The 27,624-nt window shown below is 40.9% G+C and overlaps 5 protein-coding genes across 8 annotated transcripts; 3 read left to right on the top strand and 2 right to left on the bottom strand.

The window, feature by feature from the left end:
• Positions 1-1,037: 1,037 nt before the first annotated feature.
• Positions 1,038-3,495, top strand: LOC131471443 (transmembrane protein 158). The gene has a single exon (XM_058647996.1). It carries the CDS (start codon positions 1,714-1,716, stop codon positions 2,413-2,415), a length of 702 nt encoding a protein of 233 aa, XP_058503979.1. The 5' UTR covers positions 1,038-1,713; the 3' UTR covers positions 2,416-3,495.
• A 1,199-nt stretch (positions 3,496-4,694) lies between these two features.
• LOC131471896 (CUB domain-containing protein 1-like) lies at positions 4,695-11,217 on the top strand. Its single transcript, XM_058648690.1, has 9 exons — positions 4,695-4,982; positions 6,022-6,231; positions 6,339-6,701; positions 6,795-7,163; positions 8,092-8,283; positions 8,765-9,133; positions 9,226-9,582; positions 9,724-9,808; positions 9,955-11,217. The coding sequence occupies exons 1-9, from the start codon at positions 4,865-4,867 to the stop codon at positions 10,394-10,396; spliced, it is 2,505 nt and encodes an 834-aa protein (XP_058504673.1). The 5' UTR covers positions 4,695-4,864; the 3' UTR covers positions 10,397-11,217.
• A 1,472-nt stretch (positions 11,218-12,689) lies between these two features.
• On the bottom strand, positions 12,690-13,985 carry clec3ba (C-type lectin domain family 3, member Ba). Its single transcript, XM_058648609.1, has 3 exons — positions 13,796-13,985; positions 13,583-13,681; positions 12,690-13,473 (listed from the first exon to the last, which is right to left on the bottom strand). The coding sequence occupies exons 1-3, from the start codon at positions 13,890-13,892 to the stop codon at positions 13,073-13,075; spliced, it is 597 nt and encodes a 198-aa protein (XP_058504592.1). The 5' UTR covers positions 13,893-13,985; the 3' UTR covers positions 12,690-13,072.
• Positions 13,986-14,829: 844 nt separating this feature from the next.
• Positions 14,830-22,234, bottom strand: fez2a (fasciculation and elongation protein zeta 2a). Of its 4 annotated transcripts, XM_058648607.1 has the most exons (9): positions 21,552-22,232; positions 20,106-20,214; positions 19,824-19,940; positions 19,547-19,679; positions 18,135-18,400; positions 17,903-17,983; positions 16,809-16,884; positions 16,655-16,720; positions 14,830-15,762 (listed from the first exon to the last, which is right to left on the bottom strand). In XM_058648607.1, the coding sequence occupies exons 1-9, from the start codon at positions 21,929-21,931 to the stop codon at positions 15,746-15,748; spliced, it is 1,245 nt and encodes a 414-aa protein (XP_058504590.1). In that variant the 5' UTR covers positions 21,932-22,232; the 3' UTR covers positions 14,830-15,745. The 4 variants fall into 4 exon arrangements, 2 of the variants coding, with proteins under 2 accessions (XP_058504590.1, XP_058504591.1); XM_058648608.1 differs by lacking the exon at positions 17,903-17,983 and having other exon boundaries at positions 21,552-22,233; XR_009242033.1 differs by lacking the exon at positions 14,830-15,762 and having other exon boundaries at positions 16,676-16,720; positions 18,182-18,400; positions 21,552-22,233.
• A 107-nt stretch (positions 22,235-22,341) lies between these two features.
• ubxn11 (UBX domain protein 11) lies at positions 22,342-27,619 on the top strand. The gene is made up of 14 exons (XM_058648071.1): positions 22,342-22,978; positions 23,060-23,100; positions 23,358-23,483; positions 23,570-23,670; positions 24,160-24,211; positions 24,301-24,380; positions 24,460-24,544; positions 25,296-25,513; positions 25,601-25,678; positions 25,750-25,873; positions 25,968-26,071; positions 26,171-26,244; positions 27,021-27,170; positions 27,254-27,619. Exons 1-14 carry the CDS (start codon positions 22,908-22,910, stop codon positions 27,405-27,407), a joined length of 1,458 nt encoding a protein of 485 aa, XP_058504054.1. The 5' UTR covers positions 22,342-22,907; the 3' UTR covers positions 27,408-27,619.
• The last annotated feature ends 5 nt before the right edge of the window (positions 27,620-27,624 follow it).

Below are 27,624 nucleotides of genomic sequence, written 5' to 3'. Positions count from 1 at the left end.
TCTACAGACATGCTGGCACCATTGTGGGACTGGGCCTTGCGCTAAATGTTAACATCAGCGGGTGTGATGTGTTCACCATATTATTTTAGCATGTTAGAATGATAATAATTGCTAACCAGCAGTAAAGTAGATTACAGCACAGGATAAAATCATGACCCAAAAACACTGTGTGTGATAACGACACTACAGATTTAGTATGTGATAATTCATCCTGAGTGGGATGTGAATGTGTGGCAAATTCCATGGCAATGCAGCCCACATTTATTGAGACTTTTAAAGGTACACCGTGTAATATCTAGGATTGTTTGTTTACAGAAATGTAATATACTACCTATAAGTATGTTTGTATAAGTGTAAAATCACTTTAAAGTAAACCAAATATTGTTTTATTTAGCATTAGAATGGGCCCTTTTTTCTTTTAAATACACTTTAGGCAAAGATCTTATGGCTGTACTTTTAATTCAAAAGCACAAATGTGTCCATTGTTAAGCATCTGGGAACCATGGAGCGCCTTAACCCAGATTTGTGCATTTCACCTGTTGGTGGCACATAAGGAATGACATCATCACATCATCTGAGAACCATGAATGTCTAACAAAATGTAATAATGGCAAATCCTTGATAGTTGTCAAGCTATTTAAGTCCTGAGGTGAGGGATATTTAATTAGGTTATTTCTGTATTTCAGCATAATAGAATTTGACTGCATTAAACCAAGAAAATTAGAATATGGATGGGTGGATGATTCTTACAGCTTTACAGCCACAACTGTATCTATGACAGTTTAGAGAAGGTTGTGAAACAGAGCTATTTCTTGAAATCATGTTTCAGTGATCCTTGTTCGGACACTGCACTGACACTCCATTTGTTTGCACAAACTAACCTTAACTATACCACATTGGTTCAAATTCAAAATGTAACCACATCAGATCAGTAACTCAGCTACTGCTTCATAAGGACCATGTCTTGGACTTCATGGGGACAACTGGTCATAAAAAGGTCAGTATTTATGTGACGAAAGGTCCTGAAGAGGCAACCCACATACACACACATAACTAAAATATTAAACGCCTTCTCGCTGATGTTCTGTCAGAGTTTGGGGCTGAGGAGGAGTTATGCATGCAAACATCTGTTGTCCTGCATGTATTTGGGTCAAGTGTGGCTTTCAGTGTTCTTGAGTGAACTGGTTACCCACAATTCTCATCCTGGAAAGACAGACCTCGAATAAAAGGAGTGATTTATTTATTTAATCTTTTTTTTTTTTTTTTGATTGGTGACTGGGGGTTGGCTTGGCGCTTTTGTCCCTGCGCACTGGAGAATCCCTCCTCACCGCCCCGCTGTGTTTTGGTGCTCACACCTGAAATGACAGAGGGGGGAGAGAAGCTCGGAGATGTGATGAAGCTCTGCACACGGAGCTGTTCAGCCTCTCCTCTCCTCCTGTGCTGCGAATGCACGGCACGTTCGGAGAAAAAGTCAGGAGGAAAAATACCCACCGGGAGGAAGAGTCTGTGCGCGCGTGTGACAAGCTTTTAATCTCTTCACTTCAGTCGGCCTGAGGATTGAATCTCTCCATCAGGAGATGCGTTTTCTTTTTCTTCTTTTTTTTTCTTCTAATCGCCGTCAGTGACTGACATTATCGATCATTAGACGTGTCGTCCGTCGCTCGCGGATCGTCACAGCACCATGCGAGCAGGAGAGACGCGCCCTGCTGTGCCATGCTGAACAACTGTCCGACCCTGCTGCTGGCTCTGACCGCGGTGGCCGGACTTTTCCAGCGATGTCAAGGCTGGAGCGACGAGGACCTCCTCCTGCCGCCCATCAACTCTTCCAACAGGTTCCTGGCCAACCTGGAGGTGGACGTGCGCTTCACCAAAAGGTCAGTGGAGGAGAGCGACGCCTCGGCCGACGCCTCCTCGTCCCTGCAGACTCTGTCCCAGTGCAACGTGAGCGTCCAGAGACTCCTGCCCACCTCGCTGATGGCTCGCTGGGACAGCAGCTTCGGCTTCCAGTGTGATGTCCTCATCTACACCACCAATAATCACGGAAGGGCTTTCTTCTCCGCGTCTTTCAACAGGGCGACCTCCCCCGTCGTCATCGAGCACCTCGGGGTCACCGGGGGTCAGCAGGAGCTGCGGCTATGCGTGGGCTGCGGGATGTCCCGCTACCGCAGGTTTGGTCAGGGCAGGTCGAGGGGTCACCAGAGCGGGGATCAGGTCACTTTCTGCTGCGTGGATTTCAGCCTCGATGAGCTGGGGGACAAGAGTTGGAGGCTGAACAGAAAGCCCATCGAGTCGACACTTGTGGCTTGTTTCATGACTTTGGTCATCATTGTGTGGAGTGTTGCTGCTCTCATATGGCCAGTCCCGATCATTGCAGGATTTCTGCCTAATGGGATGGAGCAGAGGAGACCAAGATAACTGACCTATTATTTATATGAATTAGCCTGTGCTGCCTATACTATAATTGTAGCCATTCAACTGTTCACATGACTGAATGATTGGGGAGGTTTTAAAATAAACCTCCCCATTGGGACAACCAAGGTAATGTATGAAGACTTGTACTAGCTAATATTATTCTATACTGGGACCAACAATACCAATGTGTTTTGTAAACCCTCGTAAGCCTTCCTATAGAGTATGTGGAAACTTTTCTCTTTAAACTGTGTTTGTATAGTTTTTAATCTTTGGAGGAAGTTTTTTGCCTTATCTGCCATGTGTAGGACTTTTGCACTGAAAACTGAACTTTAAGACCTAGTGCCGTCACATACAGTATATAGTTAACCTACTATATAGTCATGTTCAGAGTGTGTAATAGTTTTTCCAATACCTTATGAAACATCAATGTTGTTTACAATGGACATAGGCCAAGTATCACTATTTATATTGTTAGATTTCTAATGTCAAGTTCATTTGTGCTTATTTGTAGGCTATTAATGTTTAAATGAAAATAAAATTCATTATAGGCTATATCTCAGATTTTCTCTGACCTGTTCTGTGTAGCCTAAACTACTTAAATACTTATTTCAAGTGAACTGCAGGTCTTTGTAGTTTGAGTCCGCAATATTAATGCTTGAAGTCACTGAAAACAGATTTTCACATAAGTAAGTGCACCTTAAAGTGATTACCACAGGGCTCCTCTACATCATTATTATTATTATTGTTATTATTATTATTTTTATTATCATTATTATTATTATTATTATTATTGTCATTATTATTATCATTAATCATACTAATAAGTAAACCATCATCTTGAGGTCTTCTTACCCTTTTAATGACCAATGTTGAGTAATCAGGTTTTGAACAGTGACGCTTCATGCCTTACAGATGTTTTTTTTTTTTTTCAGTACTATCTTGTGAATGTTGCCTCTGAGAGGTACTGTAAAGAAAGTTTTACCACTTTAAACGTGTGAGAACGAATAAGACACAGCAGAGTCTGTGCCGGCGTCTGGCTGTGCTACATGCCCAGACAAGAGAGAGATGTTATCATCCTGATTTGACAACACCACTGTTGGTGCATCCACCCCCCCCCCCCCCCCCCCCCCCCCCCCATCTGAAAGGCCCAGATTAAAACCCCCAGCTTTCAAATTGGACACAGAGGTGGAGTTTATCTACTAAAGCAGATTAGGTCAACCAGCTGATCATGGAGAAAATAATCAGCTGTTCACAGAGCAACCAAAAAAAAAAAGCCATGAAGCCTAGTAAAATAAATGAGTCAAACAATTCAAGTCTTAAATTTCATTAATGATGCTTCATAAACACTTTCAAAACAGTTTACAGATTTATACCAATCAGCCACAACACTAAAACCAGGTACTTAATTAAAACCTAACCCCCAATGTAATTCAAACCCAATCAGCCACAACATTAAAACCAAGTCCTGATATTTTAATTAAAGCCAGAAGTCTTATTAAAATCTAACTTCAAACCCTACGCTAACCCAAATCCATCAGCCCATACAGAAATGCATTATATGAAATAACTGCCCTTATGATGCTATTTACATTGCCATATACATCATGCTGATACATTTTTTATCATAGCATGTGAAATACAGGAGTAAAATTTGCATATGTGCATACATCAGATACATGTTAATGTCCATGTGAATATATATATATATACATATATGTGTGTGATTATGATATTACCTCATACTGTATATACTTCATGCTGTATATGGAAATTGTAAATATGTACATACTGCATCATGGGAGTCACAACATTCACAGATCAGTGTAGGCCTAAATCTCCATAGTGGTGGTGGGGGGGGGGGCTCTGTACTGAAAATCTATTCAGCTGTGTAATAATAACACAGCTTTCTCTAAAGGGATAGTTAAGGGTTTTTGAACAGACGTCATATGAGGCACTGATACATTCTCAGTATTGACTTTCGCTCTCATTGGTATTAGCAAGTTTCTGTCAAATTGACATGATAATATATTTGAACTACAACTGATGAAGGCTGATGAGCACGTGTTGTGAAATGCAGCAGAGTTTGTCTCTATCCCATTAATATCACTACTGACTTTGATTTTGAACAAAAAAATAAATAAATAAAATTATTGATTATATTTTTGGAAAGGGGGTTATTTGTTTTCATGTTCAGGAAAAAAACAACAACAACACACGATTAAACCGCAAAGTTTGTGGCTGTTTTCCTTGAATTGTACCTGTCAAAATCAAAATGGCCGACGTGGCCACGCCTCGACCTCGACTTTACCTGCTGTTGTGACTCATGTTCAGCGGTTGCTTCGAGGAAGTGGAGGCGTTGAGTCTCGGTGCCTGCGGGAGCGTTGATTTATAAGAAAAAAGGACGGGAAAATGTTGCGCACCGAGGTGTCCGTTGTGACGTTGGAGCATTGATATGTGGACCAAAGTTACTGATGTTCAGTGTGGGACAGCCGGGGCCAGCATGTCCCTGTCATCGCTCACAGTCTGTCTGCACGTATTTGTTCTAACCTGCATCGTCTCCACTGTACCAGGTGAGTTTGACTTTCATTTTTAACACATACACTGTGAAAGGTGGTGGAACAGCTGTTTAAACTGTGTATTTTGGAATAATGTTCGATTATTGAGACAGGAGCGCACAACACCCATACCATTACTTATCATTGTTGCTGTTGTTTACTAACAAGGTGTTACGGAAAACCAGTTGAGACCAGAATAACTTTAAAATAAGAATAAATCGTATTTATTCAAGTTGTAAGAAGAGATACTGATTTATCTGTTGATTGTTTTTGTTTTTTTTCTTGGTTCATAAAATACTTGAACACGTTTGAAAAATGGCGATTAAAATGCCTGCGTACTCAAAAAGTCTTATTAGAGGAGCAAAGAAACCATGGCAGAACATATTTTCACTTTAGAATCTGAAGTCACTGTTTTTTGATTTATAAAAATGAACACTCAGATTAACAGATGATCAAAATAGTAGATGATTCATTTAGTAGCCATTTGCCAATCGATTAACCAGTTACTAATGTGCAGAAAAAGCTAAATACACCAATAGCTTTGGGCCTTCTGTCATCCCATTGGACATTGGAAGTAAATGTATTGTTATGTGCAAATTGTAAAAACAAATATCTATCTATCTATCTATCTATCTATCTATCTATCTATCTATCTATCTATCTGTAGTCTCAGTGTTGTGTACATGACTGGACTGTGCTGACTGGATGTTGTTTTGGTCACAATCCGCACCATCCACAAGCAACACACCAATGACCTGATGTGTCATACATCTTGTTCTCTGGAATATAGAGAGAGAGAGTACAGTAAATTTGGGATATGTGAAGAAGCAGGCAGTTGATTTATATCGCACATTAGTTGCCATAGTGTGTGTATGAACATGACCCTGTTTGTTAAGTTAGTCATAGAAGGAGTGGAGCAGACTCGTCAGCTCCATCCATCTCTCAGCTCATTTAGTCATACTGACTCTGTAACGCTTCATATATTCTGATTTTCAGCCACGTGACAGTGGTGGTTTTATCTCATCGTCCATTACTGTGTTTGTTTGTTTTTCAGGGGTACACATGTTGACCATCACCCCGGACAGAGGCAGCACAATCAGCATTAGTGGTACTCGGGTCAATGGTTGTAAAGTGTGCGTAGGTGCAGGACGCTTACGGCGATGTGATACATCTCTGCTGTTAAAAGCCAACACTCCCGTCTCAGTGGAGTTTGATTGTTCGAGACCTCAAGATGAATTCAGAGTAGAAATTAGCCGCATTATCGGTAAGATTGTTTCTATTTATTGAAGAAGAAAAAAATATATATTTTATGAAAAGTTTGACCTGTGAAGTAATCAGACTGTCAACATTAATGTGAAATTGTTTCCTCAGAATGCTCCACAAAGTCATGCAGTAGCCACGTCGTCCAAACTGACTCTGGATCACTTCCTTTGCTGAATTTTAACCGCAAATTCACCTGGAACGTGCAAGCAACGTCACCAAAAGCGTTCAAAATTGACTTCACTGAGACAGGTCTGACACAGATTAATCCAGCTGAGAGATGTCCAGACAGACACAGCTACACCCTCCAGGGCTTCCAGAAGACGGGGCCTGTGGCCATTGGGAAATACTGCAGAAAGGGTGCTATCAGGAGTGCTCAGATACTAAATCTGGGCAGCTTTTCTCTGGAGGTCCCAGCAGGGGAGACGCTGCAAAAAGGCCAGTTTGATGTGTCTGTCGGGGAGGAAATCAAGTGTGAGTTGGATTAAGTCTTCACCTCCAGAATTTATTTTTTTTCTCATGTGTCTTTCAAAGTCACTTTATTTCATTTTCTTGTCTCTCTCCTAGCCCTTGCCAAAATCACACTGACGTTACCTCAAGGGACATCATCCTCAGAGCTGCTCTCTCCAAACTACCCAGACAGCTTTCCTGATGATGATGTGATGGAGTGGAGCGTTCACGTCCCGGACAAACACAAGACGGCCCTAAGGTTCCTGAACCTCACACAGCCAACTTGTCTGAAGAAGGAGACGGCAGTGGAGTACCACAGCAAAGGGAGTGGGGCGTCGGTGCGGCGTCTGACGGAGCCTCAGTTGGAACAGAAGTCGGGGGACTTCTCCATGACATTGAGAAACTGTGAGATGGACAGAAGACGAGCTGGTTTTCCTGGACTTAGCCTGAGCATCCAGCTTTCTACATCAAGGACAAGTTCATCAGGTGTGTACCTCATCTGCAGTACATCAGATATATTTATTCAGTTTTGCTGTAATGTTTTGAAGGTTGTGCATTTGGCCTTTTGACATGTTTTTGTTCACTTATTAACATCTCAGATATTCATGAAAAAGGGATCGAAAAGACCTTGAGAGAGAGAGAAATATTTTGAACATGGGTTGTTACATGTTTTATAGGCAGATACAAGTCTGTACGCCTAATAAACTAAAAACATAGCCCTTGGAATCTATGTTTTTATATAAATTAATCACATCTTCTCAGTCTAGGTACACACTTTCAAGACCCTCCGTTGTCTGCCACGAGAGAGAGCTGTTTTAAAATACAACCATCTCAGCCTTAAATGGAGACATTTAGACTTGTTAGTGAACACAGTGGAGCATTAAGCTGCTGATGAGACAGATATTCCACAGATATTAACACCAAGTTAGTGGTGCCCAGTGTTTTACCTGAACATTTGATTTAATTGGATCGGAAAATATCAAATGTAAAAATGTCAAATAAAGAAAAAAATAAATGTTTTTACACTAGTGATCACACACTAGTCTAAAAATGTGGAGGATGTCTCCCACGTGTTGCAGCAGGTTTGTCTCAAAATGATCCTTTTTTTTTATCTGATCATGTTACAACACAGTTGCTGTTCCATTAGTCAGGGGAGTAAGAGAATTTGAGACATGGTTATTGTTCAGACAGTGGGCCTCATCTTTATCTGAGTCCTTGGGTCAGAAGTTTGGGGAGCGCTGCGATTTCCTCATTGCTGAGTCATGAATGACAACAGCAGCACTTCTTCCAGTGACTGGGGAATCCCATTAAGCTATGTCAGTGTATTTCAAATACCTGTCCAATGTGTTTGTAATGATTAATCATAATTTCATTGCTTACATGTGTGATTTTAATTTTTGTGACTTTCCTTTAGTGCTGTGTAAAGTGGACCTGAGCAAAGTGGAGGTCCTTTTCCTCTACATCGTGAAGCTGAGACCAGCATCTGCCTGTGAGATGAAATTAAACTCTGTGAGAAAGGACAAGATCACAGTGACATCAAATAGTGATCTGTCTTTCCAGGACTGTTTGCCTGAAGATGTACAAGTCACCGCCTTGAGAGTCATAGGTAAATTCTAATTTGAATCTCGGACAGGGTTTCCCTGGGAATGGCATATTGGAATCATTATTTTATTTCATTACTTATGATGGTATAGTCCAGGTCTTTTTTTGGTGACTGAAAGGATTAGTTTACACTCACACCATTATTAATATTGATATTTTTCAAAGCAGATTTGTTGCTGTGGAGCATGCTCAGAGCTACCAGACGAGGTGGAGTGTGACTGAGCATATTCATGGAGTTGTAATTTGACTCTCAGTCACATTATCTGGGCGTGTTAGTAGTCCATCTTTAAGAGATTTGAATTTGTACTATTTCAGTCCATAAACATGCATTTTAAAAGTAAAGTTTTAGTCAAACTAAGAATAATTTTAACTCATGTAACAATTGTTTTATGTTTAAAAGTTGCGCACCACAGATTTAAAGAGACGACCTGCCTCTTTTCCAACATTCTGTTTCATAAAATGTTCTTTTTTCACTTTCACGTCAGAATGTCGTCATCATCTCAAAGACTGCCCGAACGTTCGTCTCTCGTTACCTATGCTACCTAGCTGCCTCCCTGCCCCTCTAAGTAGCATCACCTGGATTCTGCGTCCCCCAACACATGGCACCGTGGAGCTGACTGCTCCCACTGGGCCCTTAAAGCAGAGCCTACCTGGACAGCCATGCAATGACAGTATTATTATCAGTGTGGCCGAAGAAGATGGTACTCCTATTGGACGCTTCTGCCCACAAGGAGCCATACAGAAAATCCAAATCCACACCAACATGTCTGTTACTGTGTCCAGGATGGGCAGTAACACACTGAGGACATCTTACAGAAATGTGCTGGATGCCTGTTTTAAAGCAGAAATATCAGGTAACAAGCAGCTTTGGTTAAATCAAAATGAAAACAATGTATTTCGGTGATATTTTATCTTTATTAATTATTCATTTGTACCTCACATTTAGAAAGATACATATTCACTGTCGCTTCAAAGAAAGACAAGCCTGTGCTTTTAGCCACTCCTGGATGGCCAGTTGGAATGAAGTATCCCTCCACCGTCTCCTGGATTGTCTCTGTCCCCCCAAAGATGGAGGCACACCTGATGTTTGCCAATCTCAGTCAGCCCAAGTGCGGCAACGGCCACACCGATATCAGGGTGCAGAGAGTCGGCTGCCTGGAGGAGGACTACAGCCGCAGGGAGGATGAAGAAGCAGATCATGAGATTGTTGTCGCTGGAACATTCTACCTCAACATGTCCAGCTGTATGCCCGAAAGAGGACACTTCAGCGTCATCACTAGCATCACCCTGCGGCAGAGCAAGAGTAAGAGGATGCCTGTGCAGGCAATTTCGCACTTTGCACTTCATTCTTTTTTTTATTAATGGGAAAGCTAAATTTACACACTCAAATAAAAGTATACAGTATATCATGACAGGCCTAATGTGTTGTTTTTCTTATATTTAGGTCTTCTGTTGATCATCCTGAGTGTGGTGGCTGCTCTGCTGGTCATTTTTGTGATTGTGCTGGTTGTGGTCTGCGTGGTGATTAAGTGAGTGCACTGGTTTTTATCGGTTTTCTCACCTGCTTTTTTTTCCTCTTGTGAAATGATCATATAGATTTAATGTCATTTAAATGGACAACAGTTGATTTACAAGAGATGCTGTATTAAACTAGAATGTCGTTCCTGCCAAACAGAAAGAAGAAGAAGAGGTTGAATCATGAGGTGTCCATCTACAACGCAAATGGCACCAGCTTCTTGCCTGGACAAAACAACTTCCCTAAAACGCGTGAAGACAATGAGTCCCATGTGTACGCCTCCATTGAGGACTCTCTAGTCTACACACACCTGCTGAGAAAGGGGATGGAGATTGGTGTCTATGGAGAAACCGATGCATACTGTTCCTTCACAGGACACACAGAGTCACAAAAGCCATTGGTTTCTAAAGGCTCCCGCGATGACATGGAGGTCGGGGTGTATCAAACTTATCTGAACTCAAATCAACAAGCTCCTCCACTTCCCAAAAGACCTCCAAGCCAACCCCTGGTGGACAATGAGATTTACCAGACTGAGGACATTAATGGGGGGGAGCATTCTCCAGATCTGGGGCTGAGGCTGGAACCAGAAGGAGGAAACTGATTGGATTCAGCTTTTTTTTTTCTCTTTACCTTACCTACTTGAACATATGAGATAACAATTCCCTGGCGCCTATGTGATCACCTGCCTTGAAAGAAGCTATTTTATTTCTTTTTCTTTCAAGCATAGATTTGCACCAAAGCCAGACAATAAATAAACCTGTACAAATGTGTATGTAGCGCTTACCTTATTTCATTTCAGATGAAGAGACATTTGTTTGTTTCTAACATAGTACTTAACCACCCTCTTTATACCACTTTTTGCCACCATAAAGTGCTTTTGTGCTTTTGGGCTATGAATGTTTGAACGAATGCTATTTTGACATATTGTATGTATGTATTCTGTATATATTATGGATATTTGTACAGAGGCAAACCTATTTTCTATTTGCTGAGTTTATGTGTAATTAAACCTCCAAATGGAGAGGACACTGCTGTTGCAATACATTGTTTTTTTTATAGCATAATCAAAATCTGATGGCCTATTGCAGGAGATTGCAACAGCAGTGTATGTGAATGGAGTGAACTGTGATTTTTAAATAAAAATTTAAAACTATTTTTTTTTATCTGCCACAGGGACTTGTGGGCTATTCACACCATAAATGTGCCTTCAATGGATGGTAACTATATGATTGCTAACACAAATAAAGATTTAGCGTTGGTTTCAGCCTATAATATATAAAAACTGATTCCTTTTTTTAATTCATCTGCAGGAAATTTCAAGATCAAGCTGCTGCTAAGTTATCCATTTCTGATGCACTACAGACTTTTTGGTTGTATTTGTTCTGAACTGCAGTGTTATAGAATAAACATCTTTGTAAACTCTTAAGTGCACTAGTTCACTTATTACACAAAGAAACATCAATGGTTTTTTTTTCCTGTATGAACGTCCGAGTTAATTACATGGAAATTGGGAATATGGAGCTTCCACATTAGCCACCAAGATCAGTTAGCAACTGAAAAAAAACAGTTCATAGCTGCTTTATTAGCCACTGTGACCTATTACATTATTCATTTCATTATTCACCTTTAGTAGCCTCCACATCAGTCACCATGGCCAGTTAGTAGCTGCTACATTAGCCACCATGACCATCCATGAGTCACTGTTAGCAGCTTCTGCATTAGCCACCATGGCCATCCATGAGTCACTGTTAGCAGCTTCTACATTAGCCACCATGGCCATCCATGAGTCACTGTTAGCAGCTTCTACATTAGCTACCAAGACCAGTTAGAAACTGGAAAAGAAAACAGCTGGTAGTTGATACATTAGCCACCAAGACCAATTTGCAACTGAAAAAAGCAGTTAGCAGGTATTACATTAGTCACTCTGCCTTGTGCTGTTACATTAGCTTTTTCATTATTCACCATGACCAGTTAGCAACCTCTAAATGAGTCACCATGACAGTTAGTAGCTGCCACATTAACCACTGTGACCTGTGCTGTTACATTAGCCACCCTAACCTGTTAGCAGCTTCTGCATTAGCCACCGAAACCAGTTAGCAACTGCAACATAAAGCCAATGTGACCTGTGCTGTTAGCCATAGTGACCTGGAAATGTCACCAGTCACCATGACTATTTATAAGATTTTACACTAGCTGTTCAACAGCCACCATGACCATTTGTTAGATTAATTATTGCCACAATGACAGTTAAAAGCTGATCCAGCCATCACCCACAAACATGTAAACTTAGATCTTAGATCATTGATTTACTTTGGACCGCATAACTCAAGTAAGGAAACATTACTGGTCAACAAATACTATTGACTGGCCAGTACAGGGTGATCCAATTCAGTGAAGTAAATTACCTCCTGCAGTTCCGAAAATGAACAGCAGAGGAAGACAAATTTCTAATTTTGATAGCGTGTCTGGTAAAAGTAAAAACTCAGTGAACAATGGACTGGTTTTGCTTAAGAGCTGTGTAAAGTTAGGTGTGACCGTAAATAATTGTAGTGTCTTTCTGTTGAAGAGACTTTCCCCCTCTAAACCCCTGACACTCACATCAGTGCATGTCCATGCAGATAAACCTTTTGTTTGGGTGACGACCTACACATGTACTTTTATTGAGAAAAGAGTAGGAAAGCTTCAGAGACTTTAATCATAATTGACTCAAAAAAGACCATCCAAATTCTAAAGGATGGCCATTAGGATTCACAATGTTCTCGAAACATCGGTTGGCCTTTGTTAATCTTGCAAGATAGAAGAGTGTATTTGCACTATGGGAAACCGAGCGGCCTAGGTCTAAGTACCTCTGAGTACCATTTCTTCTGTATCTTTGAACAGAATGAAAGGACTGATGCATCTGAGAAGACACGTTTATTGGTCATAATGTAATATAAACAATATAATTATACAGTCAGAAACAGGAAAAAAGAAAATATAGGAAAGGCATTATAAAAGATGCTGTTTACAAAACAAAGTGAAGCTATCCAGTGGTGTTTACTTTCTTGAATATTAGTTCCAAAACATGTGGAATGTTAAAGAACATTTTACTGAATATATGTAAAATATCATGTGCCAGTGAGATTAGCTTATACGTTGACATAGTGTGCCCAAGAGCATCAACATTACAATGACTTGGTCAAAAATGTGAGATTAAGAAAGATGCAGTACACAGTTTTTTTTTAATGCATTACATAATTGTACCTGATAGCAATGCATGTAAATGTCACAAACACTCTCAGATGATGTTGAACTCACACACCGAGGCCTTCTCAGCCTTGCAGCTCTCATCAAACCACTTCCCTTTTGCTGTGGTGGAGAGGATGGCACAGTTCTGGCTGCGTCCTCCGTCTGGCTGCTGAGTGATCTCTGTCTCCCAGTTCTTAAAGCGCACACCGGACCCCGACTGGTCCACCCACTGACCGTCAGTCACCATGTCATTGATTCCCAGCCAGACATGCTCCTCTGGGCCAATGCTCTGGCGCACGTAGCTGTAGAGTTGGTCGTTCTCGTCTCCTGTCAGAGGAGTGCCCAGGCTGCCTCCTTTAGCGATGCAGTCATCACTGGCAGCATGAAAAGTCTTCTTCACTGAGTCAGCCAGGAAACACTTGCCGAGGATCTTTGTGCCCCTTAGACAAACTAAAGAGGAAAACTTTCAGTCAGATGTTTAAACAGAGGTCATAGTGTCACTCCTCTTTTGCTTCTGTGCACCACAGCTAATGTGATATTTTCAAATGGTCTGCAATACCTGTGTGTAGAGCCTGCTGTTCTTTCATCACATTCAGCTCCTGCACGATGTCACTTATTTGTTGTTTCAGCTCCTCGATGGCAGCATTGTTCGCAGAGTCTGAAAGAGTATGTTCAGCAATGTATTACGTCCACATTGTCATATCATTCACTAAAAGTTAGACTACATGTGAGAATATTGTTTTCCTTTTCTTCAAATTTAACTCAGTCCTACCTTTCTTGCCATTCCTTCTCTTTGATGTGCTCTGCTGAAAAGTGCAGTTTGCCAGCAGAAGAAGGTAAAACATCAACCAAAGTCCTCGAGTCTCCATAGCGCTTTGAAAAACACGTTAAAAACCACTGTAGAAAAAGCTGTTTTGGTGCAGCACCAGAAAAGCTCCCCACAGCTCTGTGTCCTGGCCAGACTGTTGTGTTTTACAAGAGCAGTATGAGGAAATCTTATCACAGAGAAAAACAAATGTTTTACAGATGTTTAACAGGCATTTGTGTTGCTTTTGAACTTTGGAAAGGGAGATGGATATACAGGATATACCGACAACCATGACTCTGGATCCATATGCTTGCCCTATATCATAAAAGACAGAACAGAGCAGCCTTTTCTGAATAAGTGTTTTATCCCATTTCTTATGCAATCAAAATGGAAACATTTTAAAATGTGTTTATAACCTACCAAATAATAGGTTACAATTGTTTTTTAGTAACTATTTTGCAATGTAACTATAGATTTAATCCTTTGTTTTCTTGTGAGAGAGTCTGTGGTGTTTCTGCTAAAGGCTCCACCAGGACAGAGGGTGGATGTTTTGGGATTTTTTTCCAGTGACCACATCTGGATCCTTTCAGTGAGCTGTAGGCGGTGCAGATGACACATGGCCCAAACGGACACTTATATAATGAGGAAAGACATTTGTGAACTTAATATTTATTAATGTTTCATCTCATAGACTATCAAGACTAGTTTTCAGTTTTAGTGAACATTGCCAACAATGAGAAAATGTATTTAAGTGATGTAATCAGCAGTGTATGTTTTTTTATTGTATTACTTGCAGACTCCATATTACAACAACAGCATTAAGCAATTCTCCACCAGAGACCACATTGTATCTCAGAAGACAGGAATTTAAATAGCCAGACAACCCGTTGTTAAAATGTGTTTCATATGCCTGAGCAAAGTTTAACACGTTGTTGTCTTGTGTGTTAAGTATAATTTCTGTTGTGAAATGAATAAAAAAAAATACTGGGATAAACTGGGGGATTTTATCAATATATTTGACATAAAATAATTGCAAAATGAATACAGTACTTTCAGTAGAACAGTTACATGACATTCACTGAAAATGAAGTCATTAGTGTACAAAAGTTCAGGCAACAGCAAAGGCAGCTTGTAAATACAAACAGAATAACAGTGCCCGGTGTGTGTGCTGCTCTGTGCACAGCAGACACTAGAGTCTCTGATTCAGAGTCCCACAGACAGTGCATGGTCACAGTAAAATCATCACTCAAATGCATAGATAGTTAATTAATTGTCTAATAATCACCTCAGCAACCAGCACTTCTTTCTTCCAAAGAATAATAACAATGACGTGTGTGGTTTACTGCCGAGATGACAACACAGAAAAGCTAACAGTACACAGACTGTTACATGGAAGGCGTATATTAGGCTTCTGCACAAACAAACAGTGTATTCTACTGATGCACACTTGTTTGTATCATAATTTATTGAATACTGCAACATCTACGCTCAGTGAGCTTTGTGCATTTGTTCATTGCTCAGCGAAGAAGAAGAAGAAGAAGAAGCACTTCAGAGAAGTACAAAGCCCTTTGAATCACAACTTTTCAAAGCTCAATATTTCCCAAGAGTGCAGCTCCAATGCTTTGATACCTCTTTCTGGGTATATTTATCAAATAATTTATCATTTTAGAAATCTGTGTCACAATGCAAGAAAAACAAAGGCAGAAAAGGAAAATTAAAAAATCCACACAAGGGTTGAAAAATCAGAATTAAAAACAATTAAATACAGAACACAACAACAAATGTAAATGAAAAACATGCAGAAATGCATTAAGTGTGCTTCATGTTTGAAGAAAAAAAGAAATACAATGAGTCCTCTTCATCTTGTTGCCACGTAAAGCTTCTGCAAAGTGTTAAGCACCATGTACTGCTGGTCTATGTTGGGCAAAGAACTGCAACAAAAACAGAAGAGATGAAAATTAGCAGAGCTACAAGTCAATGAAGATTGTTTCAGTAAGTTAATTTTAAGTGAGGAAATGAGAAAAGGGAAAATCACACCTGTAGCTTCACTGTACTTATCTCACAGAGGTTGGGTGAACCGAAGGATAAATATGTGCAGGCAACTAATAACCATAATAAGCGTGTTCAACTGCAGGGTAAAGAGAAATCTCTACAACAGCAGGGATAAAACATGATAAACCGTGCAGCAGTCGGTCAGTAAACGTCACCAACTGTGAAGGGGAGAAGTGAGGGGAACGTCGGGGTCGGACTGCGCTGCACTTAAATGGTAGAGTGGGGGCGCTCTTGATTCCCATTGTGAGTGACAACACAACAAGTGAGCGCACACATCACATGGCATTGTGTCACAAACCTCTTCGTCCATCGCTCACACCAGAGCTAGCCAGTGTAAGGCAGCAATGAATTAGGCAGAGCAGAACAAAAAGAACAAAAAAAATGAAGGAGCAAAAGCAAAAAAAGTATGTGAAGTAAAGGACACACAGAAGAGGACACAGATGTACAGGATGAAAGGATGTACAGTGGTGCAGATTGTTAGTATAACTGGGGAAATAAACGATATTGTGGTATGGATGATTTACTACTGCAATGACAGAGATAAACTCAGATATGTATTATGTACAGTAGTGCAAGTAGAATATACGGAATAGGGCAATTATGATCATATAGTACTGGATAGCAGTGCAATATATGCAGTATAGACAGTTCAGTGCAGGGGTTACTTTCAGTTACTTTCAGTGCAGGGGGTTAGATGATTTGTAACCCTGCATTTGTATATTATGCTACAACTGATCATTCATGGCCTAAAACTCCAGTGCTGATACTCACCTTTGAGAATGTAGTCTGTCAAGAGACCAGGCACCTTGTCACTGTCATCCCTCATTGCTTCCAGGACTGAGAAGCAGCAGACAGAGAGGAATTTAGTTAATCAGTCACAGCCACTCAAGCTCAAAGCACAGTGGGTGAAGATGAAGAAACATACTCTTGGTCAGGATCTGGAGGTCCTCGATGGAAGGAGGATGTCCTTTCTCCTCATACGGGATGACTGTGGTCAAATACTGTGCACAGCGACAAGGACAGGAACACACAGGAACTTTTAAATTGAATCTTTATGTGGCATTTACTTGAGTTGCAGATTTGCTTTAATGACCAGTATGAAGCATTTAGGAGGGTGGTGTAAATTGAAAAAACTAAACATAATCATTTGAAAGTCTGATTTCAAATGAAATTGTTTGGCTTTTAGGCGTGACGGTAGCTCAGAGCGAGTACTTAAGTACAAAATACAAGTATCTTTAATTTACTTTATTTGTTTTTCCAGCAACTTTTACTTTTACTCCACTACCTTTCCTCTAACTATCTTTGTTACTCGTCACTACCAAATAAAATCAGAAGAAGAGTTGGCAATGGTCTGCGTTCATATAGAGCTTTTCTAGTCTTGATGAGCTGCTTTACACTGCAGTTTTGCTATTCACCCATTCACACACTTCAACATGGGGTTAAGTGTTTTGTTCAAGGACACATAGACTTGCAGAGCCAGGAATTGAACTCACAACCTTCCAGTTGAAAGACTAATCACCCTATCACTGAGCCACCATGGCTAAAACATTACTCCTCACTCTTAATACTTACTTCTATAACGAGTACATTTTATATCAGAAAATTACTTTTGATACTTGCACAGTAAATGTCAAATTCATTAATACTTTTACTTAAGTAATATTATAAAAAGGTGGCTTCATCTTCTCTCAAAGTAGTTTTCTGGTAAGATACTTTTAATCAAGTATACCTTTAAGTTACTTTATATAAGACTGGTTGTCTACATGCAGATGTGTCCTTGGGAAAGGGCACTACAAATACAGAGCATTTACCATTTACTTTTAAATAACCTTAGAATTGGTAATTCATGCTTTACAGAGGAATCTCTCTGAGATGTGAAGACCACCATAGTTTGAAAAGGAAGATAATGAATACTTCTGTGAGTTGACACTCTAATCAAAGTGTACATTTTCATCACAGACAGCAGAACTGCTAAAGCTCAGCAGCAGAGAGAGAGAGAGCAAAGAAACTTGAAGTAACCTGTCTTTCACTGCTCCCACTCCCAAAAGTTTGCCGGAAGCTGTTTTGAAAGACAGAGGAGAGTCCCTCCATGCTGAGGCGCTGAGCAGGAAGGAAGTGAATTGGAGAAACAAAGAAGAGAGATAATTAAGGAACAGAAGAGATGTTCAGGTAAAAAATAAAGTTAAGAGTAAAGAGAAAAAATCTCAACATAGACTTCAGTAATATCACTATCACTGAAAGAAGTACTGACTACTCCGAGTGTTTTCTCAGCGCGGCCGTGTGAAGACCCAGCTCCACCTTTGAACTTCTTCTTCTTCTTCAGCAGCTCGCGGTGCTCCTTCTGCCGGTTCTGAACATCGATGAGCACTGAGATGAAACTGTTCTTGACCTCTTTCTCAAATTCCAGTTCATCCCTCCGAGCCAGCTGCTGCACCAGCTCCTCTGAAAACCTCCTGATGTTCGTCTCCGTCTCCTCCATACATTCATTCAGCTCCGCAACACTCAGAGTCCTGACCCCTGACAGCAGAAGAGGTTAAAATATAATCAGCAAATTATAGAAGAGAAAATACAGTGTACACATGGAGGAAAGCGGAAACAGACGCACCAATGTAATGTATTTCAATTCAATTATTGAATTACATTACATTATTATTAGAAATGTTACGACTGCCACCGTATTGTTTTTGTGTGTACGTTTGTTTCTTGTTTTCTTCTTCTGAATGGATTGAGTGGTGTGATGTGTGTGTGTGTGTGTGTGTGTGTGTGTGTGTGTGTGTGTGTGTGTGTGTGTGCCAGTGCGAGGACTCCATTGAGCTACTGCCACTGTCCTGCTTACTGATTGGTTGCTGCTATGATGACGTCTTCCTTTTAATCTGGCAAGGTGGAGCGCTGAACGTGAGGAGGAACTCACTCAGCTTCTACCTCAGTGTTTCCCAACCCGGGTGGTCCCGCTTCAACACACCTGATTCAGATGAACAGCTCGTTATCAGAGCTTGATAACGAGCTGACCATTTGAATCAGGTGTGTTGGAGCAAGGAAACATGGATTGCTCACAGTTACAAAATGAAACCAAAATTTTTATTGAAATGTCCACTGTGTAAGATCTAGGAAGGTTTAAGAAATTGAACACAGTACCCATATGTATGTTTCTACTGTATACGTATATATTTGCTTTTAAAAAAAACAAAAAACAATATACAACATACAACACGCCTTTTAAATGTACTTGCCACAGCAGCCCAAACAGCAACATTTTGAAGCTGACGCTTACCACACAAAACAGCAGCTCCACCCACACACACCAACTACATGAACCAGCAAAAGATAGAGGACACGGCAGAGAGTGGGAGAGTAGACGAGATTTGTAAAAGGGGGTTTTACGTCCTTTCTGTATTTCGGTATATAGGCCACCATACTGTAGGTCCCTGAAGGGTGAGTATGTTGCAATCTTCAGTCTCACCATTAGATGGCACTGATTCTTACACACTGGACCTTTAATTCTGATTAACTGATTCTATGTCAATAACCGTTGATGGTGTTGTAAAAGTGTATTAACAAATCGTAAAACAATGATTTATGACCATAACATATAATAGTGATAACAAACAAAGAGAGAGTGTATCATAGGGTATTGATTATTTGTCTGGATCAGCAGACACTCACTGTCCTTGAAGCCGGGGCTGCTGTTGGAGCGCTGCGTGTCCAAAGAGAGCATCGAGAAGTCTGACTGAGGCAGATTGTTCTTTGCTTCCACGTCAGGCGAGTCCTGCATCATCTCCTCTATCTCCTCAATCACCTGAGTGTGTCAACAGGAAGAGAGAGAGCGTTATGTGAGATGCTTGACCTCCGTGGGAATCGAAGAGTGATTTCAGCCATGTCACACAGGCTTGTAGCTGTGTGGCTGCTAACAGGAGGGCGGTGGTGTTGACATGTAACGTACCTGCTCTACAGTGAAGAGGGGCTCGTCTGCCAGGCAAGAGACGATGATGGAGTGCATGTCCAGCTGCTCCCTCAGCTCCTCATCATCCGACAGCTCCCCCGTGACATCAGTCTTCCTCTGGACAGGAACAGGACAGGGGGAGGGTTTAATCAGAGCGCTAAAACCATGGCACAATGAATATTTGTGAGATGAACAGATGAGAGATTTAGCGGGGGGGGAGTCAGGGTAAGTCAAGGGAAAGTGGGTCAGTTGGATGGTGGCGAGGTGGGTGGAGACACTCACAGGTTTCTCCTCCAGGTTAAATAAGGGGACGTGGAGCGAGTGCATTTGAGAGCACTTCCAGTCAACCGGCATCACTTGTCCATAGTTAGTGGTTAAAACTTTCCAAATTCTGTGGACGGATGAGAACAAACACATCATGACAATCACATCGTCCTTCATCATCACAATCGAATTATCCTGTAGCTGAGGCACAGAGGACACTGAATGTGCAAAGACAGCACAAACGTACCATAATCAGATTACTACGTACTATATAGAATATGTCACTGGATAAATGACACAGACTGTAAAAATGTAATTACAAATCAAAAGAGCATTTTAGCTGAGTCATGTTTGGGCTTTGTTCTTTTTGGGAGAACAATAACTTGTTACACAGTTGGAGAATTATATCTTTGAAATGTCTTCACAAAATGTGTCGTTAACAGTTTCATAGTTCATAAATGCTCTAAAATGACTGTATCGGACCAATATCAGTAGATACTCAAGTTTGTGATATCCAAATCGTCCCATTCTTAGTATGTGCTTATTTAGTAGACTTATTAAGTAGACTGACTGTATGTTCAGGCTTAAAGGGCCAGTGTAACATGTAGGAGGGTTTATTGGCATAGATTGACACAGTTTTCATGGCCATAAAATAAGCCTCTTATATGAAATTTAAAGCAAAAGCCGTCATACTTCCACAGCAGCCTGATCAGGCGAACCAGTCAGACCAAACATAAAGAAGTACATCCTTCCTGCCACGTGGAGGCCAACAAATTTCCCCGATGTGTGTAGAGGGGAGAGGATGAGTGGCAAAGTTCACTGTTTGTTACGATGTGCAGTCTCCACATTAGACGACAACACTAATAAACCTACTTTTCGTCAACTCAACAAATAAAATGCCTATGCAATAGCATGTGGTTTTGGAATTATCATCATCAATTATTTTAACATCCACAATAAAAATAGTAATCCGCCTGCAACTAATGATCAGTTTTACTTTCAGTGACTCTGACAGTTGTCGTCTCTGGGTGATGTGCATATGGTCACACTTAGTTACTTCATTCAGTCCAAACACTTAAATACTCACACATTGCAAAAAACCCAATACATTGACATTATGACAATAAAAATTATCATATAGAAAATAAGTGTCAGATGAGTAGTTATCAGCTGTAACAAAATAGAAGTCCACTTATATCAGCCAATATCGGCTTTTTGAAGCCATTTAAGGACAAATGCAGATATCATACCGATATTAATGCATCCATCGCTTCTATTATGGCTTGATCAAAGATGGCTGTCACTGCCGCGTCACATCCTTTACAGAAAACAACCGATATAAACAACAATAACACTGGTTTCATGTGTCCACACTGCAGGTACATAGGTTTAATAAATATGTGGAAATTACACATGTGAGGAAATTGTGAACCAGACAAACAAACAAACAAACAAACCACTCACTCGTCTTTCTCCAGCAGCGTGTCCTCGGTGATCTCACTCACGGCAGCGATGCTCTCTGTCCCGGCGTGAACATTTCGGAAGCACTCGGATAATCTGGCGTCAAACACGTTCCCCAGCTCCTCCTTGGACCTAAAAGCACCACTTTCCCCGGGGGGAAAGCTGCTTTTGTTCTCGTGCAGCTCGAGGACATCACCATCATCACCATCATGTCCCTGCAGCAGTAGCAGCAGCGGGAGCTGCTGCGTCGCTTCCCCCGAGGCGGTGCGGCCTGCGGTGGCCGCTGCTCGGCCTTTCAGTGGCAGCAGCTCCTGCTTTGAGTCCGTGTTTAAATCACCCACATGCGGCCAGTCGGTGTCGAGGTGTGCGGCAGCTGCAGCCATATCCCGGACCAGCTTAACAGCGCCGGGTAAAGGCTGAATGAGTGGCGGGACAGGAAGAGTCAGGCCCCGGCATCATCCTCTCTGTTTGCCCGCTCTCTCTCGCTGCTCCGGACAGTATGGCGTCTCCACGAGCTGCGACCAGGCAGCGTTACCATGGTGATGGTGCGGCGTTCCAGACTCAGCTGCACAATTTTCCCTTTCAAGAGAAATAAATACCTTCATTAATTTAGTGTAAGTAAAGATATTTTAGGCAAACATAAATATTGCAAAATAAGTACCTCAACTAAAGTAGCTACAAGAAAGAAAAAGAAGAAAAAAGAAATTCCAATGAACATACAACCATTTAATACATAATAATACTAACAATAATAATAATAATAATAATCTACAACATAAAAAAACAACAAAAACAAGGCATTGACAACTACAGACAGTTTTTAATATAACATTTAAACTCACAGCAAAACACACAAATAAAATGCTGACAAAGTTTGTCAAAACTATCTAGTGTTTTAACTAAGGAGACAAATGTTAACAGTGTAAAATAAAAGTAAAATAAAAGACATATGTTATGGGGACTTATCTTACTCATGGGAACAAAAATCAAGTCCCCATAATGTAAATTAGTACATTTTAAGATTAAGACATGTTTTAAGGTTAGGCTGAGGTCAGGGTAGGGTCAGGATTGGGATTAGGATTAGACCAGTAGTAAATTAAAGAGGTTAGAGTAAGTCTCCAGGAAATTAATGTAAATCCTCTGAAGTAATGGAAACCAGTATGTGTGTGTGAGAGAGAGAGAGAGAGAGCGCCCACTGTGGGTGAAACAGGAACCCTGCAGGCAAAGACACCCTGTGTTTCCCATGGCAACAACCTCCCAACAAACACAGGAGCAGGACTCAGTGAATCCTGTGAGGTAACAAGCTTGTGCTGCTGCTGTGTTTCCTCTCAGACTCAGGTAAAAAAAAGAAAGAAAAAGATGAGTTCACCTCTGTCGATGCTGAAGAAAACAAAACGCGGTCCACTGCAGGGCGTTAACAGTGACCAGTGGTAGGTCATTCACTGGACATTAGCTCTGTCCTGTCACATTACTGTAAACATGTACAGCACTGAAGTGTCTTTGACCTGCAGGAGGAAAGACAAAGTGCCTTTCAGGAGAAATCTGTTAAAAGGTAGGTGACACTGAATATACAGACTCCAACCTGAAATCGGAATATTCAGATCCAGTTGTTTTTTTTTTGGATTTTTTGTTTTTTAAAAAGTAAAAGATACTCACAGCAAATTACCTCATGGTTCGTCCTCATTCATCTGCTCAGTTTAAATGTCAGCAGGTTGTCTTCACCATGTCCACCTGAGTTGCTGCCATATGCAGATGAACAGGTGTGTCTAATAAAGTGGCCAGTGAGTGTGTCTCTGTGATCATTTTCAGAGTTTCAGACAGCAGTGGTCAACAGTAACGACGATGTTGATTCAAGCCATTCAAATTCTTCCCAACTCCATCGCACTCCGGCCAGTGACGCCATCACTTCATTACCCACAGGCCCATTTAAGAACGGTATAAAGATAAAGTTGTTGATTTTTTTTACCAGTGTGAGACGTATACGTACATATATATGCACACTAAGATTGTGATTCCACAAGGGGCTCCACCAAGCGACTTTGAGCTCATGTCTGCCATGATGCAGCGGGTGACACTTCTGGAGAAAAAGGTGACAAACCAAACACAGGAGCTTCAGTCTAAGGTGAGCACACACACACACAATGAGTGTGGCCCCTTATAGACATAATGCATTCCATAACCTTAACCATCATCAACTAAACGCCTTACCCTAACCTAAACTTAATTCTAACCTTAACCCTAAAACCAGGCCTTAATCCTCAAAAAAAATCATAAAAATAGGTTTGTTTGACAATTGGTCCTCATAGCCTACTGAAGACATGTACAAACACAAACGCATATTAGTGAGGACACTAAATTAGCATAATGCATTCCCTAGCCCCTGAGTGCTTAACCCTAACCTAAACCTAATTCTAACCTTAAACCTAAAATCAGGTCTGAACCTGAACCTTGTCAGAATGTGAGGACCAGCCAAAATATCCTCACTTTCCCAAAATGTCTTCACTTCCTTAGGTCTATAAGTGTTTTGGTCCTCACTAAGATAGCCATACAAGAACACATGCAGTAAAATAACATCTTTGACACCTCATGTCACTTCTCTGTTCCTCTACAGAATAAAAAGATCTCCATGTTGGAAGAGAAGCTGAGGGTTCAGAGAGACTCAGGTAACCACGGACACAGAGAAGGTGAACAGTTAATATAAAGAAGATGAAATGATTTTGCATAAATCCTGAGTGACTGTGTGTGAATTTAGCGTCTACACGTGATCTGAGCGGCAGAGACGATGTTGAAAAGAGGTGCCAACAACTGCAGAATCAAGTGCACGCAATGGAGGCGAGTTCACAAAGTACAGCATTTAAATAGAACAGTGTCTCTTTATACAATGTGATCTGCTCGTCTCTCTCTTCTTCAGAGCTTCCTCAGTGACTATGGTTTGATTTGGGTGGGAGACGAGAGGAGCAGCGACTCAGACAAGTGTGAGCAGACTCACAGCTCAGGTACTTCATCTTTGTAGCTGCGTCCTGGCTTATGCTCCATCTGTTGCTGTTTTTATTATTAATATTATCCTCAAATCTAGCCTGAAAACACAAACATGCTTATTATCATGTTTTAAAAACATATTTTAGATGGATTTATATTGAAGTTTTTGTAGTATATTCATTAATGTTATTTTTAACCTAATCTTATGTTTTAATCCATTATTTTCACTAAAGTTATTTTATCTACAAAACAAAACATTTCAACAATAAATCATGCAAAAAAACAGAAGAAAAAAAGCAGGATTTGATGACACAAACATGGATAAACTTAAAACTCAAAGACATCAGCTCAGTGTCCATGTGCACAGCATCGTGTGACATGTGATGTGTTACACAATATTATACAAATCTTTCATATAAAAGTTCCTTAACTTCACAAAATTGACCAGTTTTTGATTGAAACAAGTAAAATATTGAAGTGGAACCAGTTTGTGGAAAAGAATGTTTAACGTTGGTGATCCTCAGATTTCCTACACTACAACACTTCTATTCTTCTCTTTATTGCTCTTATCAATTTGCTAAACGATATATCACCAAATCGATATTTTGACCCACTCCTAGTCTCTGCGCAGCTCCATGAATCTGTTTTTGTGGATGAAACCACGCTGCCTTGTCACGTCCAATCTTTTCTGCAATCATGATTCACTTACTACACATGGCTCCATCATTCACCTCTAACTAACTTCTTCTGTGTATCTTTCCTCTGCAGGAACCTCTGAGGGCAGGGATTTCCACATGAACTTTGACCTTGTGTTGCAGAGGATCCAGGACATGAACATCGTTGCCGGGGAGGGAGAGACTTTCGTGCAGTCGACACCCACAGGAGCACAGCTGGCACGAAAGGATCCTGTTCAACTGAGGCTCTACAGCAACGGCATTGTCATGTTTGACGGTCCTTTCCGCTCCTATCAGGAGAACAGCACCCAGGTTGGCCAAATAAAACTAAACAGGGAAAAAGGTAATTTTAAACAAGGATATTTTATGATTCAAGTTGTCTTTCTTTATCGTGAGCAGCAGTTTATGCGAGATCTGATGGATGGGTATTTCCCCTCAGAGCTCCAGGAAAGATTTCCTGATGGAGTTCCTTTTGAGGTGAGTCTCTGATTCTGGTTGTCGTTCAGCGAGTGTACAGATTTGTGACTTAGCGGTGAGTTATTCTGCAGGTTCATGACAGGCGAGATGAAGAATTTATCCTCAGGCTACCTTGGAATACATTTCCAGGTGAAGGACAGACTGTCTGTGGGAAGAACGATGAATCATCAAATGTTACCGGACACCAAACTCCCCGTAACGTTGACTGTGATCTTCTCAAACATCAGACCTGTGGTAGAAAGTCCCTCGCCTTCGGTGTCATTGTCGTGTTTTTCTTCGTTGTTCACAGGCAGGAAACTGACCATGGATCAGTTTATGAACCGGATGCCCAAGATGGTGGTCAAAGCTGGACAAGTCATTGATATCAGGGAGTCACTGAGAGCAAACCTGCAGGTGAAAACTCATCATTCCACTTCATTTAAAGTCAGTTATCTAGTCTCTATGTCATTTTACTTATAGATATGTTTTTACTTTACACGTTATATTTTCAAGGGTTCACCTGATGCTCCGAGCAGCGACTTGATGATCCTCGTAGACACAGCTGCTCTACAGGCCATGAAACAGAGGTATTACAGCCTCTCTTTTCAAATATTGTCTAACCTGACAAATAACTGATTTAATATTTGGAATCAATCATTAAAACTCTGTTTAAACTTCAATGAGAAAAAAAACAAAACTTTGAAAAGGTTGTGTCTTCCAAATGTTATTCTGTTCTCATTTTACATAACGATACTGCCATTGGAAAATAAGGCAACTCAGTTTAAAGCATCAGGTGGAATATCTCAATACAACAATTTCTGCTGTTACAGCTTGAAAGAAACGGCTAAATCTCAGTACACAGTGCATAATGAAAGGCTGATGGGTTAAAAAAATCTTATCTGCCCGCTCCAACACACCTGATTCAGATCAACAGCTCGTTATCAGGCTTCTGCAGAGCTTGATAACGAGCTGATCATTTGAATCAGGTGTGTTGGAGCAGGGCAGTGTTCCCTGAGGACCAGGGTTGGGAAACACTGAATGAGGTCCAGGATTCAGACCCCTGACCGCCATGTTGGAGACATTATTTTGTAAAGTGTGATTTTTAATGTCTCCCTCACACTGTCTTGGTAGTACAACACACTTTGTTTGCAGCACCATTCCAGGTGGCAGCATTTAGTCACTTTGAAATGCATTAATAGGCTATTTTAAGTAAATAATCTTCATAAAAGTCAGAACAGTCAATTAAAAACAAAGTTTTCTACCGCCAGGACATAGATATGTACGTACATATACCAGCTCATTTGACTGTTCTTATATGTGAATACATAACGTATTTACATTTCCTGCTACTTTCCATGTTCAGGCTGCAGACGTTCAGCTCCGACCGACCGCCGTCAGCCCGTAACATCATTACACTGAAGGTGAAGTCCGAGGACGGGAATCAGACTTACATTTTGAAAATGTGTTTCTCAGAAACAATTGGCCACCTGCGGCAGTATCTGGACAAACACAGGTGAGCGCACTCCACTTCCCGTCTCTGTAAACATGTGACTGTAACACTGGTCTCTGACCGGTCACTGTCTCTCTCTTCTTCAGAGGTGGTGGTCCTGCTGATTATGACATCATCAGTGCGCACCCTCAGTTCTGCTACGAAGACGAGAGCAGGACGCTGCAGTCGTACGGCCTCACAACTAATGCTCATCTACTGCTGCGAAAGAGACAACACTCTCAATCACTTGAGGTCAAATAAACCTTAAAACAAATCATGTTTGTTTTTAAGAACAATACAGGTGTTACTAATGTTCATGTGTCCAAGAAACTGAGGGAACAAGTACAACGCCATTCTTTAAAAATACATCCATTTTCTACCACTTTATCCTTCACATTGTTATTACTAAGCAGTTACTTGGTGGCTACTTAAGAATAAGCCAGTATTATCACACTATTACCATAGTTACTGTATCCTT

The sequence above is a fragment of the Solea solea genome, chromosome 13 (assembly GCF_958295425.1).
Source record: "Solea solea chromosome 13, fSolSol10.1, whole genome shotgun sequence".
NCBI lineage: Eukaryota > Metazoa > Chordata > Actinopteri > Pleuronectiformes > Soleidae > Solea > Solea solea.
Note: the sequence above shows the minus strand (reverse complement) of the source record. Positions and strands in the feature narration are given on the sequence as shown.